The 15,316-nt window shown below is 37.6% G+C and overlaps 1 protein-coding gene across 1 annotated transcript in view; it reads left to right on the forward strand.

Annotated features, from left to right (window-relative positions):
• The window catches only part of LOC122787586 (2-(3-amino-3-carboxypropyl)histidine synthase subunit 1-like), a 2,760,216-nt gene that overhangs the window by 2,233,112 nt on the left and 511,788 nt on the right, over positions 1 to 15,316 (forward strand). Inside the window, exon 6 of the mRNA XM_044054371.1 lies at positions 10,657 to 10,757. Coding sequence (XP_043910306.1) covers positions 10,657 to 10,757 — 101 coding nt within the window. The remainder of the gene's footprint in view (positions 1 to 10,656; positions 10,758 to 15,316) is intronic.

A 15,316-nucleotide genomic window follows, 5' to 3' on the forward strand; every position in this document is an offset into this window, starting at 1 on the left:
TGCACTTTTCTCTTCTGTTCTGTAGCATTTGTACTGCTTGTGTTTGAAGTAGTCATTAAAAAAGTATAACATTTTAACCAAAAGTAGGTGACTATAACACAGCAGTAAATGCCTGTAAAATCAGTGGATTGACGGGAGCTTTAGGGAAAATGTGGCAGATCTGATGCAATTTTTTGGAGACAAACAATGCATTTTGGGATACCTAGAGGCAGACTAAACAGTCACAATTATTTCAAGATGCCAGACCCCATGTGGTCAGAGTCAGAAATTGCATAGAAAAATATCTAAAAAGCTCTAAATAGTCCCAGAGTGGTGTTAAAATGTAGGAAACACCAAACCATGAAGAAATTAACATGTTTTTTTTGAGTCTGTGAGTGCGGTTGTCCTTTAAATGATACTATGAACTCCTGGAGAGCTGCGGCACTGGAAAATTAAATAAGTTCTTCCTTGTGAAAATCGTATTGATAAGTATAGTACACTTGCTTAGTCATTAAAAAATCCTTTGATAGCTTATCTAAATGGCAGTTTCCTCCATCCACCCAAAAGAGGTTAAGTGTCTGGAAGGAGAAAGATGTTTTCCACAAACTAGTTTTTGTTTTTGGAACATCCAGATGAGCAATTCCAGTGTGAGAAGGAAGGAAGGAAGAAATGCATACTCACCACAGTTTTAGTCAAGATCTTCCCAAAGGAGGCCAAGTATCAGACAATGATCTGTGCAGGACATTTTCAGGGCCTTGACAACTTTCATTTTAACTATAAGCCAGTTAAATCTTTTGAGGAAGACATGGTGGTGGTAATGTTTTTGTTTATGTATGTATTTATTTATTGTGTGTGTGTTGGAGGTGGGGGCATAAGTTACACTAATCCAGCCTAGCCCACTTGGAAACAGTTGAGTCTTAATTCATGGTAGATTTGCTTACTAACCATGAAAGCATCTTATCTCAAATAGAACATCATGACCTCTAACGTTATCCTCACATACTTTGGATTGTATGAATTTTGTCATTTGCAGTAGGCTACACATGACACATCCACATAGGGTGTTTTTTAACCTGAGACTTGGAAATATAAAGGCTGTGATGCTGTATTTGAGACATCAGGCCATAGATTATCCAGCATTTTGTAGGCTGATTTCAGTGTTGCATGTATTCCAAGAAGCATGACGTTGGATTCTTTGTGTTTACTAGAGGTGTATGCACACTGAACTGAGGTAAAACTTAGTGACAGTTGATAAAAAATGTAAATAGGTGGGGTCTTAGAGTAGATCCTTTGGAGACTTCCAAACAGGAAATCTTTTGTTGTGGTCTGCAGCATTCCATTTTACAGGAAATTCTGAAACTGATAGACATGTCCAGTGCCTGCTCATTTATGAATGCTTCTAATACATTGTAGATTATATTTTCCTCTAATCTTCCAGTCTTTCAATGTCAGAATCAGTATTTTGGTTACTGTGAATTTCTCCTTATTGTTACGTAAGTATTAAATATGATGCACCTGTATCTTGCATATCTTGGAGCTTTTCTTCCTGAACCTCCAATAAATATGGGTGGTATCCAGTTAGAACTTCATAGTTAATAAATGGAAATAAAAATTAAATGCTGATCTGAGTTTGAATAAGTGATTAATTTCATGTAAAACCTTCAATATGTCTTGCGTGTCACTGATTTTTTGCCTACTTAATAGGTTAGAGGACATAATGTTTCTATTTTTGCTTGATAAAACACTTTTGTGATTGTGGAAGACATGTTGCACCAGCAGGTCACAAAGTAATTATTTTGCCTTTGTCTGACAACATTACAAAGTAATTATTATTGTTAAGGAGACTGTCATACATAGAAAATGGAAAAGAGAACCATTCTTTATCAAAAAGAACTCAAAAAAAACATAAAAGTTGCTGAAAGAGAATGAAAGGGTTCAGGGAAGTCTGGAAGAAAGGGAATTTACTACCCTAAAAGAAAACAAGAGGGGGTAAGGGACAAATAAGTATTTCTGACTCATTTTCTTTTGGTACATCATTAAAATGTTTTACAACTTCCCTCTTCGTTGCCTTAAAAAAGCCAACATTGATTCAGTTGAACATAAACTGTCTCACTCTACCATATTCAGACAGATGTAATAAGGCCGCTTCAAGGTTGAAATCTTCATCGTTGAAGCCATGTCTTGGCTTTGACTGACTGATTCCTTAAAGAGGCTGATGAATCAATCTGAAGTGTCCTCACATCAGCTTGCAACAGGCCCAGTGAAGGCTACCAACTCACTGCCATAATCCTCGAACCCAGCTACATCACTTTTTCCCCACTGTGCCTACCCCTATAGTAGAAGGCCTCCAAGAATAAACCACTCTTACTATTCTTGTAATCACAGGTGTGACTCCCTTTCGTGGACTGTAAATTAGCTGATGATACCTCATCAATGGCATCAGTTGCTTAGTCACCAGAAAAAAAATGTCAGGGGGGAGGAGGAGAACAAATATCCATCTTTATTTGCTTCTTAAGATTAAGATACTTATTAACTCTGTTACAACTCCCATATTTTTAAGGAATCTTCTTAAAGAATGAGAACTTATTCAGTCCTCACTCTTATTCTTTGAGAATTTCCATGCTGCTCATATAGACTCTCCTTAAGAAAAATTATAACGACTTGGTGCCTCTACCACACAGTACATAGCACTTGGAAAGTCATTTCAAACTTGAAACAATATTTTAGGTGGCAGAAAAAAGGGGCACTTCATCTCTTAAAAAGTAATATCAAAAATTACTTCACAATGGATAATCCCAGCCTAGTGCCATTCTGCCTCAAATTTATATTTTCCAGGATTTAACAATTTTCCTGTGTTAGAACAATAAAACTGACTGAAAACTAAAAACACCCTTCCAGTTCTACATCAGCTGACAACAATAAGTAAATAAAGCTCAAAAGACAAAAAGTAGGTCAAGCGCTTTCGTTCATTTAATAAAGAACTTCCTCAGAAAAAAAAATCTTGCTAATGCCAGTAAATGATTAACGTTTGCATGTAATCTTGGGTGGCTTTCATCCTCTACAGACATTAAATCTTGTAAATCCAAATTAGAATTTTGCCAGGCTAAAAATCCATTTAGTTCATAAGGATTCATTGACTCCAGTCTTCAGAAGTGTTTTTCTTTTTGTAGGAAGTCTAGGATGTAGTCAGATGCCTGATACCACTTCTGTCTTTTTATTCAAACTTAGCAAGGTATTACCTAAAAATCTTCAGAGCAATGTCCACCTTAATTCAGAGAGTTCTACTTGCCATGTTTTTTTTTTTTTTTTTAACGAGAAAGACCGGCTGGCTTTTGAAGACTTTATGGATACATATTTGTGATTTTTTTGCACCAAAAAGTAGCAGTCACTTCATGTATACATAAGGGATAAAAATTTTCATTGTGACCAATGACACACAATATCAGCCAAGGTTAAACTTTTGCCCCGTAAACTCTTGCACAGTGTCTTACGGCAGATACTTCTGAAATGGGAAAGATGTTCACCTTTATGTTCAAGTAGTCAAAGGTAATTGGAACAGTATTTCTAATTAAATATGGAGGAAACAGACACACAAACTAGCTCTTCTAACATTCAATCGGTCCATATTTTACATAGGAATTCACATCTTCCTTTTAGGTTTGTGAATATCTCTGTACTTCACAAATAACAATTAACAGTGCTCTTTTATATAAATCACTTTGGAATCGATCCTCCAAGTCAAGATCTCTTCACATGACTGATGCCCAGTCAACAAAATTCTCATTATGCTGCTTTCAAGTGTGAAAAACTGATGCTGTTTCATTTGACTGTGATGAAATCCAGGATCATCTCCGTGTTTTTTGTTTTTTTTGTAAAGAATGTCTTTGCCAGTGGCGAATAAACACCATTGATCTGAATGTAATAGTGCCATTTTGTTTTTGAGGTTTCATTCTTTTTTTCTCATATCTGTTGCAAGAATCCATCCCAGTTGTGCTTGCCCATTAGTATGACCAGATGCTTCACTTAGACATCACACTATATCATCTCAATTGTTTTTAAATGGTTGGCATTAGATGACACAATTCTGAGTAAGTTTTGAAATGTTCTTAGAAGATAAGGTGTGTGTGTATCCATAAGAAACTTACAGAACAAAGACTTTTTTTTTCAGTGGCACTGTATACTGTCCTTTCTTTCTCCTGCTTTTCACTTGCTAGATAACCTTCTTCACTGCTTTCACTTTTGTGGCAGTTTTACACATCTGCTCTGTCATTCCTTTTTTTGTATCAAAAAAACTGAAGGCTTTAATAAATGATCCTGTGCTTTAAGCCTCCAGTAAAGGGCATTTGACCCAATCTGTATCTCATCCTTGCAGCAGAATGCTGTCTTGGTCTTGTTTTGAGTTTGCAGCTTCCATAGACTTAAAATTCGGTTCATGAAAAAGAAAATTATTATTGTCAGCTTCCAGTGCAGCTGGTTGGCTTTCAGAATATTAATTTAATGTGTTTGTAACACTTCATGTATTTTCATTCAAGATATCCAAAAATGACTTGCATGTCATTGTTTTTTCTGTATAGAAAAGTTGTTGTGTCTTTCGGCTTCTCACAGTTAGGGGTCACCACGGCGGAACTCCGGTCCGCTAATGATTGGTAGGTGATTTTTACATGCCGAGTTACCAGCCCTGATGCACAACCTTCAACAAAGGTACGCCCATTCACGCATGTCTCCACGCAGAAGACGCTCTAACTGAGAATCGAACCGGACAGCATCTTACTGTGAGACGACAACGCTACCGCAGCACCACCACCGCGGGTTTTCTGTATAGAAAAGTGTAAATTGAAAATGTCTAAACTCAAAATCTTTTATGTGTGTGGATGAGAGGAGTAAGCCTCCCCTGTACTCCCCATTTGAGGGGCTTGCTCCCCCCTCACTCCCTTCACGTACCAAATCTGTTGTCACACAGCAGTGGGGAAAGCTGAAAAAGCAATGCAGTACACCTCTGGCTTGGAAAATGTAAGTGTACGTTCTTCTTGAGCCTTAAGTGTGATGGGGTACCCATTTGATTTTCCAGTGTGTGGCAATCACTTTTTGTTCTATTATGATCAGATTTAGCAAATTCTTTGTGTGTCTAGCCATCCCATCTGTTCTTAACAAACTGATTAAAAGGTCTGGATTTATGTTTACCTCCATGCCTGGATGTATGTTTGCCTCCAAGACAAACACATCATGCAAGAATTTTTTCTTGCAGATCTCAAGATTGACAGTTTGTTAAAGTACAGAACAAGGGTGTATTCAATGATACTTGCAGAGAAAAGTGAAAGGGAACATTTTCTCTGTACAGAACAAGAAAGAAAGAACAAGGCCACTAATACAGATCTGCTCCATCTTAGTTATTACAGTGCAGGAATAGAAGTAGAGTAGCACAGGTCTCACGTGTATTAAGAAGTCACAGTGGCTGATGAGTATTAAGATGTCATAGTAGCTGATGAGTGGTCATAAGTGTGGCCCAGTTAAAGTAAGCATTAGTGCCACTGGTCTGCCCCTTTTTTAATTAAGGCTGAGTGTGGAGGCTTACTTATGGGACTGAAAAAATCAGCCAGCACTAAAGATGTTCCTCCAGTCCCAACATAAATAATATGATCCACAAGTTCCCTCCTAAATTGCCTTAAACTAAATTGAAAACTCTATATTTTAATTGAGTTTTGCTTCTCTGCCTGGTTTAACTTTACTTTTGTTGTTCAGGTTTATGGACTAATAATGCATGATTGATTACCACTTTATTATCAGGTTTAACTCGTGCACTAAAGTAAGCAGCATGTGTGAGCACTGAAGCCGCTTTGTGATGCGCCTCAGCGGTTTGGTTAATCTCTGTTTCTACAATCCATTATCAACATGCTTTAATGTCATGAGTTTAATAGCTATGCCTTTGTTTATGTCATCTTTACAGTAAGACCATTATCAAATCAGAGTAAAAAGAAATCAATCCTGTGTCAGTGCCAAAAGTTGGCTTGCAATGGAAAAGTGCTGGAGTATTAGTAGTTAAAGATATATGGGCAAAAATGATCCATATACAGTATTTTGGAATTTTTATGCTCTCTCCATTACCTGTCAATCATCATCCCTCTGGACTTGTCATAGAAGCAGCCATCAGTGGAGTTATATACCTTCCCTTTGCATGTGAGCGCGTCCACACAAGCACATGCCTACAAGGGCTACTGTCTTTGGTTTGGAATGCTAAGCTCACGTACTTCAGTCTTGTGGCTATTGTCATGCAAACCTGTGCTTGCACAAGGAGTAATATGGCTGACTGGGACCACCATTTTTTTCCTACCAGGATGGGCACTCAGTATGAGACTCTTACTTCCACTATACCCTGCCCCAGTCTACTTGCACTTAATTCACTCCTCAAACTTGCATTATCTGGGTCATAGTCAGGGCTTTATCCCATTATGCAACAGAGGTGGACTTACTGCATTTTGGTCTTCATAAAAACATTGCCTTAACAAACCGTAATAAACAACTGAAACCGATTTTGCATATTTCAAAGAAAAAGAATAATCATAGTGAAGCAGTATATAGCAGTTTGCTCTTGAGGGGGGAAAAAGGTCAACAATTTTGCTTTTATAACCACTGTTTGAAGTGCTGAAAAGCACTTAAAACCAGTTTTACCCAAAATGAAGTGAAATATTCTTGCTATGCAGTTCACAAACATGTTTGTCTTTTTGGCTTTTTCCTAGTTAGGGGTTACCACAGCGGAACTCCGGTCCGCTAATGATTGGCAGTCGATTTTTATGGTGCCGAGTTGCCAGCCTGACGCCCAACCTTCAGCGAAGGCACGCCCATTCACGCATGTCTTACGGAGGCCACTCGACCATGGGGAGGACATGCAGACTCCAAACAGAAGGCACTCCAGCCGAGAATCGAACAGGAGAACCTCTTGCTGTGAGGTAACAACGCTACCGCTGTACCACCACAGATCTATATGAAAGCAAAAAACACTATTTAACATTATTATAGGTAGGTAATACTCAACATCTTTCTTTTGGTTAACAACAAAGCTTCCTATAAAAAGCAGTGTCCTAATAACTAGTAGAGAGCTGAATTTACATGAACTAAGTTGAGATATTCTTCCATTGCATTTCACGGTTGTAAGGAAATCAAATGCAACTATTAAAAGTGAACAAGAAGAAGCAATAAACAGCAAATTACATTGCAAAGCATGTCAGAAGTGCAAGCAAGTAAATTAAACTGATTGTATGTGATTTGATCAAAAAGATTGCAGAAAAAAAATATACAGCATTTGCTTTTTCTAAAACAGTTAATTACATTCTTTAACAAACACTACCAGAAACACTAGCAAACAGTTTGAAGTTGATTTTAAGAAGCTTAGTAGAAACATTATTTGCAATTCATGATCTTAATGGAACAGCATACATTTAGCAGCTGACAGAAAATAAAATAACATTGCTTTCACAAGTACTACCTGAAGTATTAACAAACAACTGCTACAGACTTGATGCTTAAGAAGTGTGTTCTTGATTTAAACAATGCACTGCTTTTACAAACGAAAAGTACAGAGCGGCTGTTGAAACTGATTTTACATGATTTAAAGAAAAAGGTGATCATGGAGAATCACCTTATACCATTTTATTTGTGAAAAAAAGATAAATCAAAAACTTATTTACTTCCTTTATTCAACTACTCAGGACAGTGGGATGATCCTTTATGGACACATTTCAGCTTTCCCTGCTTCCTGTCAATGCAATAGAACTGTGATGCTCCAAGTTGTGGCCCTTTTTTATAGCATAATGTTCAAACATTTTGTATTTAGAGTATCTCACTTGAGAGTCTTTTTAAGTATTTTGTCTCATTTACATGACCACTATTTGTTACTGAATTAATGTGTTGCACTTATTCATACTCAAAGCATAAAAATGTGTATAATTAAGATTTCTGCACCTCAGGGGAGCACATTGATATGTTAGTTTTTATGTCAATGTGTCTTCTCTTTTTCTTGCTGTACAGTCAGCCACCTCAGCAATACTGGCTAAATTAATTCTATACAGTTTAGTGAGCGGCTGTGTTGCAAATTGTCTATCTCCTGATCAGATATGAAAATAATGAAAGATATGTGATAATCACATTAGGGATGCCGTAGTCAACATTATATGGACTGACTTTGGTGCAAAGCAAAGAAGCAAGAGTTGTGGCTTGCAAGAATTAGACAAGCAATGTTTGGGTGATCATCACTTCATCAGCTAAGAATCATTCCATTCTTAGTTTTAAATAGTGTCCTTTTTACGTTTCGGAGATGGTGGTTCCAGTGAAGCAGTGTAGGAGAGCCAGAACTGTGGTTCATGCTTCTGATCAGATATACACGTGAGTTCCATTCACATATTGTGTGGAGTCCCCATCACATTTTTCACAAACACTGAGTTGTGCTATTTCTGTTCTTAAATGCCTTCCCATAGGCAGTTTTTATGAAAAGATCTTCCAGCTTAGTTGGATTTTATGAATGCCCTCCATGGTGTTTGTTATCTGAATTGTATTCTGTTGCTAAAATAATATATTGAAATGTGTAGAAAAAAAAACATCGTCTGATGCATAAGTTAATGATTCCTTATCCATAACATCCGTTTATTAGGTAGACATATGATGGATGCACCATTCTGATCTTATATTGCAACTATGAAAAATTACACTGTAGCAGACAAATTCAGTCAACCAGTGGTCCTGAATGGGGAAAATATGAAAAATACATCTTGTAAAATTAGCCTTGCCAACAGCAAGACTGCTTTCACGTAAATTGTCAAATTCTGGGCCTTTTTGACCAGCCCCTCCCCTCACCTCACAGAGTGTTGTAGCCCTCCATGGTTCATCTCCTAGATTGCTGCACTTTGAGGTAAAAGGACTTCTGCTGCACTTTGAGGTAAAGGACTTATTCCTTTAAATCAACCCTCAGCAAGGACATAAGTCCTTAACTGGTTCCAGATTTTTGTTGAAATGTGTGTTATAAAAGACATTATGTTCAGTTTCAGTTTCACTAGTGAGCTTGTAGTGAAAGTAACTTTAGCAGCCTTCAGTACATCACAGTAATGTGCACCCTTATAATGTTGCTTTATGATTGGGAGTTGGCATAATGGTTAAGGTGTTTACCTCAGACATACAAGATACAGGCTCTGATGCTCACCTTTAAGGGAAATTAGCTAGGCTACCCTAGTACTTAGCTATGATTTGGGTAGGTAAGGGTGTTACACACACACACACACACACACACACACACACACACACACACACACACACACACACACACACACAGTGGTTAAAAGGATATTTGTTCTTGCAGAGTGATTCAGTTAGCTGGTCAGTCTGTGTTCTAACCTTTTGTGGTTTTGTGAGTTACCATTGGGGTTGAGTGCTTAGTCCCCCAGAGATACTGCTGCTAGCAGGTTTGGTTGGTTTTTAGATCTTAATCTACGATTTGAATGTCCATGCATTATTTTACTGTAATAGCATCATCTTTCTCACTTACAGATGTGCTCTTTATTGGTGTTTTCTTGAGTCTTTATTTATGGTATACGAGTTTGCTCTCCTTAGAACATTTAAAACAGTGGAGTTTGAAGTAGGAGCTACTAATTTAAAGCGTTAGTTATTTTATTATTCGTGAATGCTTATGCAGGTAGCATGACAGCTCAGTGTTTATGAGCTCTGTTTCACTGCTCCAGGGAATGGAGGTCAGTCCAGACCTCTGCTTACTGTTTTTGTGTAATTTGCACATTCTTACCATGTCTGCATCGTCTTTGTGTGGGTACTGTAATTTCTTTTGCATCACTACAAAACATGCTAATTGATTTGCCTACTTTAAGTTGTTCATTTAAGTTAACATTTGCCATTCCTTTTTTAAGTTGGGTCATGGCTGAAAAAAGTCTTTGACATACCAGTTCTGTCACTTAGATAACAAATTAATCAGCTAAATTTAAAATTCTTATGGCCAAAATGGCTTCCTCAATTTGGATTCCTTTTTCGGCAGTTAGGTCTTACTGTATGGGTAGATGATATGTTAATGGCTGACACTGGGTGGGGAATAAAAGGCAAGTTTGAACTGGCATCACAGAGAAAGACTGCCAGATTGTGGCTATGAACTGAATACTGTTAGCAGAAGTACAGCTAAAAGTCACTTTATTCCATGTACTCAGTGCTGTGGTGTATTTTTTGATATTTTAATGACAGATGCTTTCATAGTAAAATGCATTGTGACCAGTTTGCAGAGATTCTTGTTCTGTTTCAGTTTATTCCACTTGGTGATGTATAGCATCTGTTACATTATTCATATTTTCATTATTTCTTTAAACATTTACGATTCACATGCTTAACAGTGACTAATTCTCCATCCAGTTCCTTCCCATCACAATTCTTCAATAAATTAGAATAATCAAAAGTAATAAGACATATAAGAATGTTTAGAAATTAGAGGCTTTGGCTGACTAAGATGAATGCTGTGATTTATAAAATACAAATCTCCTCAACCCCACAGCAGAGCTGAATATGCCTGTTGATTGCCCCTTGGCAGAGTTCTAATTTGCAATTACAATATGCATTTCCTCATGTAAATGTTAGCTATATTTGTAAGGAGGGGGTGTCTGGATAACCATCTGATCAGTAGTATCTGTATTTTTGTAGCATTTGGAATCCAAGCTGCAAGCTCTCGGCCTCAAGTTTGTGAAGGTTCTGCTGTCCGAAATATTCCCTGATAAACTGAAACTGTTCCAGGATATTGATGCGTAAGTATATACCCTGAAAATCCAGTCCTGAGCTTCATTTCCAATTATGTGATATGCTTAGTATATCTTTCAGACATTTCATTGCAGTGGAATGCAACACTAGGAAAACATTACTTTTTTGTTGTTTAATGTATTTGGCATAAAGACTTCACCACACCCCAGTCATTACCCTTTATCTTCCTGGTATAAATGACTGGTGAAAACAAAAAAAACGTTTGCAGGTTATACTGAAATATAAATGCTGTTCCATTTTGTATTCAAAATGTACCCTTTGCTGTCAGCAGTACTGCAGAACAGTACCGTATCACACCATGCATACAGAACAGCCCAGCACTGCTGATAAATATATTCTGGTATGTGCAACATAAATATAAATATTTTAAACAGGTTGGCAAATTAATTGTGTTTGATTAAGAGCCTGATAAGGAGGTGTTGCCTCTGAGAGGTGGAGTTATACATTGCGTTAGTTATTATTAATTGTGAAGTTACCTAGAGTCATGATCTTTATACCCAGGTACCTACCTGTGGCAGTTCTAAAATTTAAATCTCATCATAGTTCCTGTCTTCTTGTATCTGTAACAGTATTTTTATTATTATATTTTGAGTTCTTGGACTTTTCTATCACATCCTGTAATGGAGGCTTAGGATGAGATGACTAGAAAAGTGGACTGTGTTGAGGAAAGTGGCACACATAATATGGATTTAGGGCTGCAGTAAAAAAAAAGGCAGATGCTTCAGTGGCTTCCAGTAAAAGTGCTGAATTACAGTGTAAGTCATAAAAGGACTCAAAATGGAGCTCGCACAAGTCTTTACTTAAATAGCTTGGTGATTCATACTAATTTACATAGGGACTTAATGTGTTCTTTCCTTTCCTCATCAATCCCCATGTTACTCCCAGCCACCAGAAGTCAGTGATATCAGGGTGTGCTGCCCAGAAGTCACAGTGATATCAGGGTGTGCTGTCCAGAAGTCACAGTGACATCAGTGTGTGCTGCTTTGGGTTTAATATGGCCCTCCCTTGCTAAGCTTCATCTTTTCTGCAGCAGTATCACTGTAAAGTCAAGTACAGTGCAATAGATTGGGTGGAGTTCTCAGTGAATGGCTAGCCAGTGTGTATTAAATCAAATAAAAAATAAAGATGCTGACTTCTTGGTTGGAAGTAACAGCTACTTAATTTGTGCTTTGTCAAAGATTTAGATGCAGTGATCTGAGAGCTTTGGTGTTATTGCTTTATAATTTTGCAACTCATCACTGGCTTGCATCTTTTGTAATGTTCTCCTAGAATATAGGGTGCTCCCTTGGTCAAAAGAGCTTGTTATTAATCACAAGTTTAGAATGCTGTTCACCTCCCAAGTTTCTGGATTACTGGTGACCATTTGGCTGTGCAACTACACTTGCTCGATAAGCACAAGGTTTTCTGAACTGTACTGACTGTGTGCAGATTTATTTATTTGTTTACATTTGTTTACTGGGAAAGCCTGAGTGGGCCAGAAGCCCATTTTCAGCGGATGCCCAGGGAGAAAAGTTCCACAGAAACATAAGCAAATTGCAATAATTAGCACAATAGTATACATATAGTAACATACAGAATACACATCATCTAGTTCATAGGTAGGTACTAGGCTATCGGCCCGAAGGCCTACGTAAGCCTAGCCAACAAGGTTCCCTGGCTTAGTCTATACAAAGTAGTATTCAATACAGTTTTCTAGTAGATGCAGGTTCAAAAAGAAAAAGACACAAGCATTTCAGTGAAGATCACCGTGAGAAAAATAAAATGAGTACTGTGTACATATTAAATAATAGTTATGAACAAATGAGATTTCCTCTCTCTCTCTCTCTCTCTATATATATATATATATATATATATATATATATTTATTTTTTTTTTTTGAGTAGTAATAACACTGAGGAGTGGGAGAAAAATGAGGTAAGGAGTGGACAGTGTGATGAAAGAGTTACAGGTATCTTGTCAGTCAGGTCTGGTGAGATATCTGTAGCTCTGTCATCACACTGTCCACAGATGTTGCCATTCATCAGAAGTGGAAGTGGAACTGAATTATTTATCAGTCTGTTCCACTATGCAGAGTGACATGCTGCAACAGTGTGTACAGTTTGTTTTTGTTTTTTTGAAAGAGAATGGCTGGTGATTCTAAAAACCTATAGCTGGTGCATTTGCAGAAGGATGAGGAATGAGGTAATCTGCTGAAGGGGGTAATCTGCCGAATTTCCTTTGTATTTAGCTCGTAAGATTTTTGCTTTGGACTCGACATGTGTATGTATCCGAGGGCATATTGTAGAAGTGGATCACTGAGTGTCCCTCTCCATTGGGGTCATACACAACAGACTGACACAGGAGCAGTAGTGGCTGCATCTACATGGTTCATCTAAATGCACTGAAGTAGAAAAAGGCAGTGGAGCATCAGGAGTGTGTCAGGTGTGTTGACTCTCTAATACCTTTTTTGTTACTGAAAGATTTGTTTGTTTGTTTTCTTTTCTTTTTTCAATAATTGTCTGTACTCCATTTAGCTTTCATGCCATCTTACTCATAAACTAACTACTACAACACATAACTAAATATTAAGAGCACATCGGTTAAGTCCATCAGTTAGTCCTTTGTCAACAGGGTTAGTCCCACTAGACCAGTGGTACCTTTTTTTAGGGGAGATAAAAGATGGTATTCATACTGACTAGAGAAAATTTGGACAGAGCACCCAGGAAATTCCACTTCTGTTTTAGAAAGGTGTTGTGGGATCTTTTACATCCTCTTGAGCTACCACCAACTCAGGCAGATGGTGCCGCGATTTAACATTGCAGCCAAAGGATGGCACACTCAGGAGCAACCCCATGCTTCACTGCTGTGACAGCAACGGAAAATGAATCCAAGCTTCTAAGATGAGAACAGAACCCCCAGCTTCTGATCTTCCAGTGTCATCCTAGTATTAGAAGTCTTCCTACTACATCTTTGTCTTGGACGCCATTTTTATGAAATTGTCTGTTTGAATTCTTTGAGTGGAATTGTTTTATTGGTACTGGACAGTTTCCCCTTCTCCCACCTCTTGAGTATACTGTTACTCACCCCCCCCCCCTTTTTTTAACCTAGAAGTGTATTAGCAAGTATAACAAATGACATGTAATGTTATGGAACATGGTTTGTAAATGTTTATCATACTTGCTGTATTTCTTCTTGTATAAAGTCTCTATTTCCAGTTGTTGTATTATCTCTAGGGACATCTCCGAAAAGGGTTATCAGTCAAGTTACGTGCGGAATGTTTAATCAATTAATTAAAATAAAACAAACAAACATTTATAAGGATATAGAGAAAGCAGCTGGATGATCTATAGGTGCATCTAAAGGTGCTGGACTTGTATTATAAGATGCTATACTTTTATTTTACTTATTTATTAACAAGATAATCCACCTTGCTCAAGTGTCTCTTTTCAAGGCGGATCTGAAAGCACTGTCTGGCTGTATGTCTTGATATGTTACATAGGCCAAGGGAGATGAAGAGAATCAAACCCAGGGCAACCAGATAATGTTCATCATTTGCTCACAACCCTTATCCTCTGTGCTAAAGTACTAAACTCACTTTGCCTCCAAAACTGGGGTAATGTACACAACTGAAACAACACATATTTTCAGTGGGGTCATTAATGTAGTCATATGGATACTTACAGTGAAAAAGTAGTGTGTAAACATGTCCACTAGGAGCTGAGACAGCCTAGTCAGCGTTGCTGGCAGTGAGTAAAACTGAGATGTTGACTGCTGCTTGCATTTCACTTGTGTTGTCTTTGTTTTCTTGGTGCTAAATGTAACATTTTTTCTTCATAGTTATATAACAAGTAGTGTGTTATTAATAGGCACTGTGGGTGTAATTGTCTGGCAGCTTAACATTTGGAGAAGTAATGAGTGTAATGCTTTAGAAGTGCATTGCTGACATTATTCTTTTCTTCCTGGTAGTAAGACCCATATGATGTTAGTGACAGACAGTGGTAGTAGTAAGGTCCATATGATGTTAGTGACAGACAGTGGTAGTAGTAAGACCCATATGATGTTAGTGACAGACAGTGGTAGTAGTAAGGCCCATATGATATTAGTGACAGACAGTGGTAGTAGTAAGGCCCACATAATGTTAGTGACAGACAGTGGTAGTAGTAAGACCCATATGATGTTAGTGACAGACAGTGGTAGTCGTAAGGCCCATATGATATTAGTGACAGACAGTGGTAGTAGTAAGGCCCACATAATGTTAGTGACAGACAGTGGTATTAGTAAGGCCCACATAATGTTAGTGACAGACAGTGGTAGTAGTAAGGCCCATATGATGTTAGTGACAGACAGTGGTAGTTGTGCTTTATTTAGTTGGAACAGTAAATGTAATATCTTATCTCTGCCACCATGTTGGGCTGCAAGTGTGTGTTTTTTTATCCTTGGAATAATTGAATTACTGATGGTCTGCTGTTTAAGAAACAATATTTGTCATTTTGTAATAAAGTAAATGTTTTGCAAAGCATAATGGCTACAATTTGTATATACATGAAATACAGCATTACTAAACATT

This window comes from Protopterus annectens, chromosome 13.part0 (genome assembly GCF_019279795.1).
Source record: "Protopterus annectens isolate FY-2018-M chromosome 13.part0, PAN1.0, whole genome shotgun sequence".
Lineage (NCBI taxonomy): Eukaryota > Metazoa > Chordata > Ceratodontiformes > Protopteridae > Protopterus > Protopterus annectens.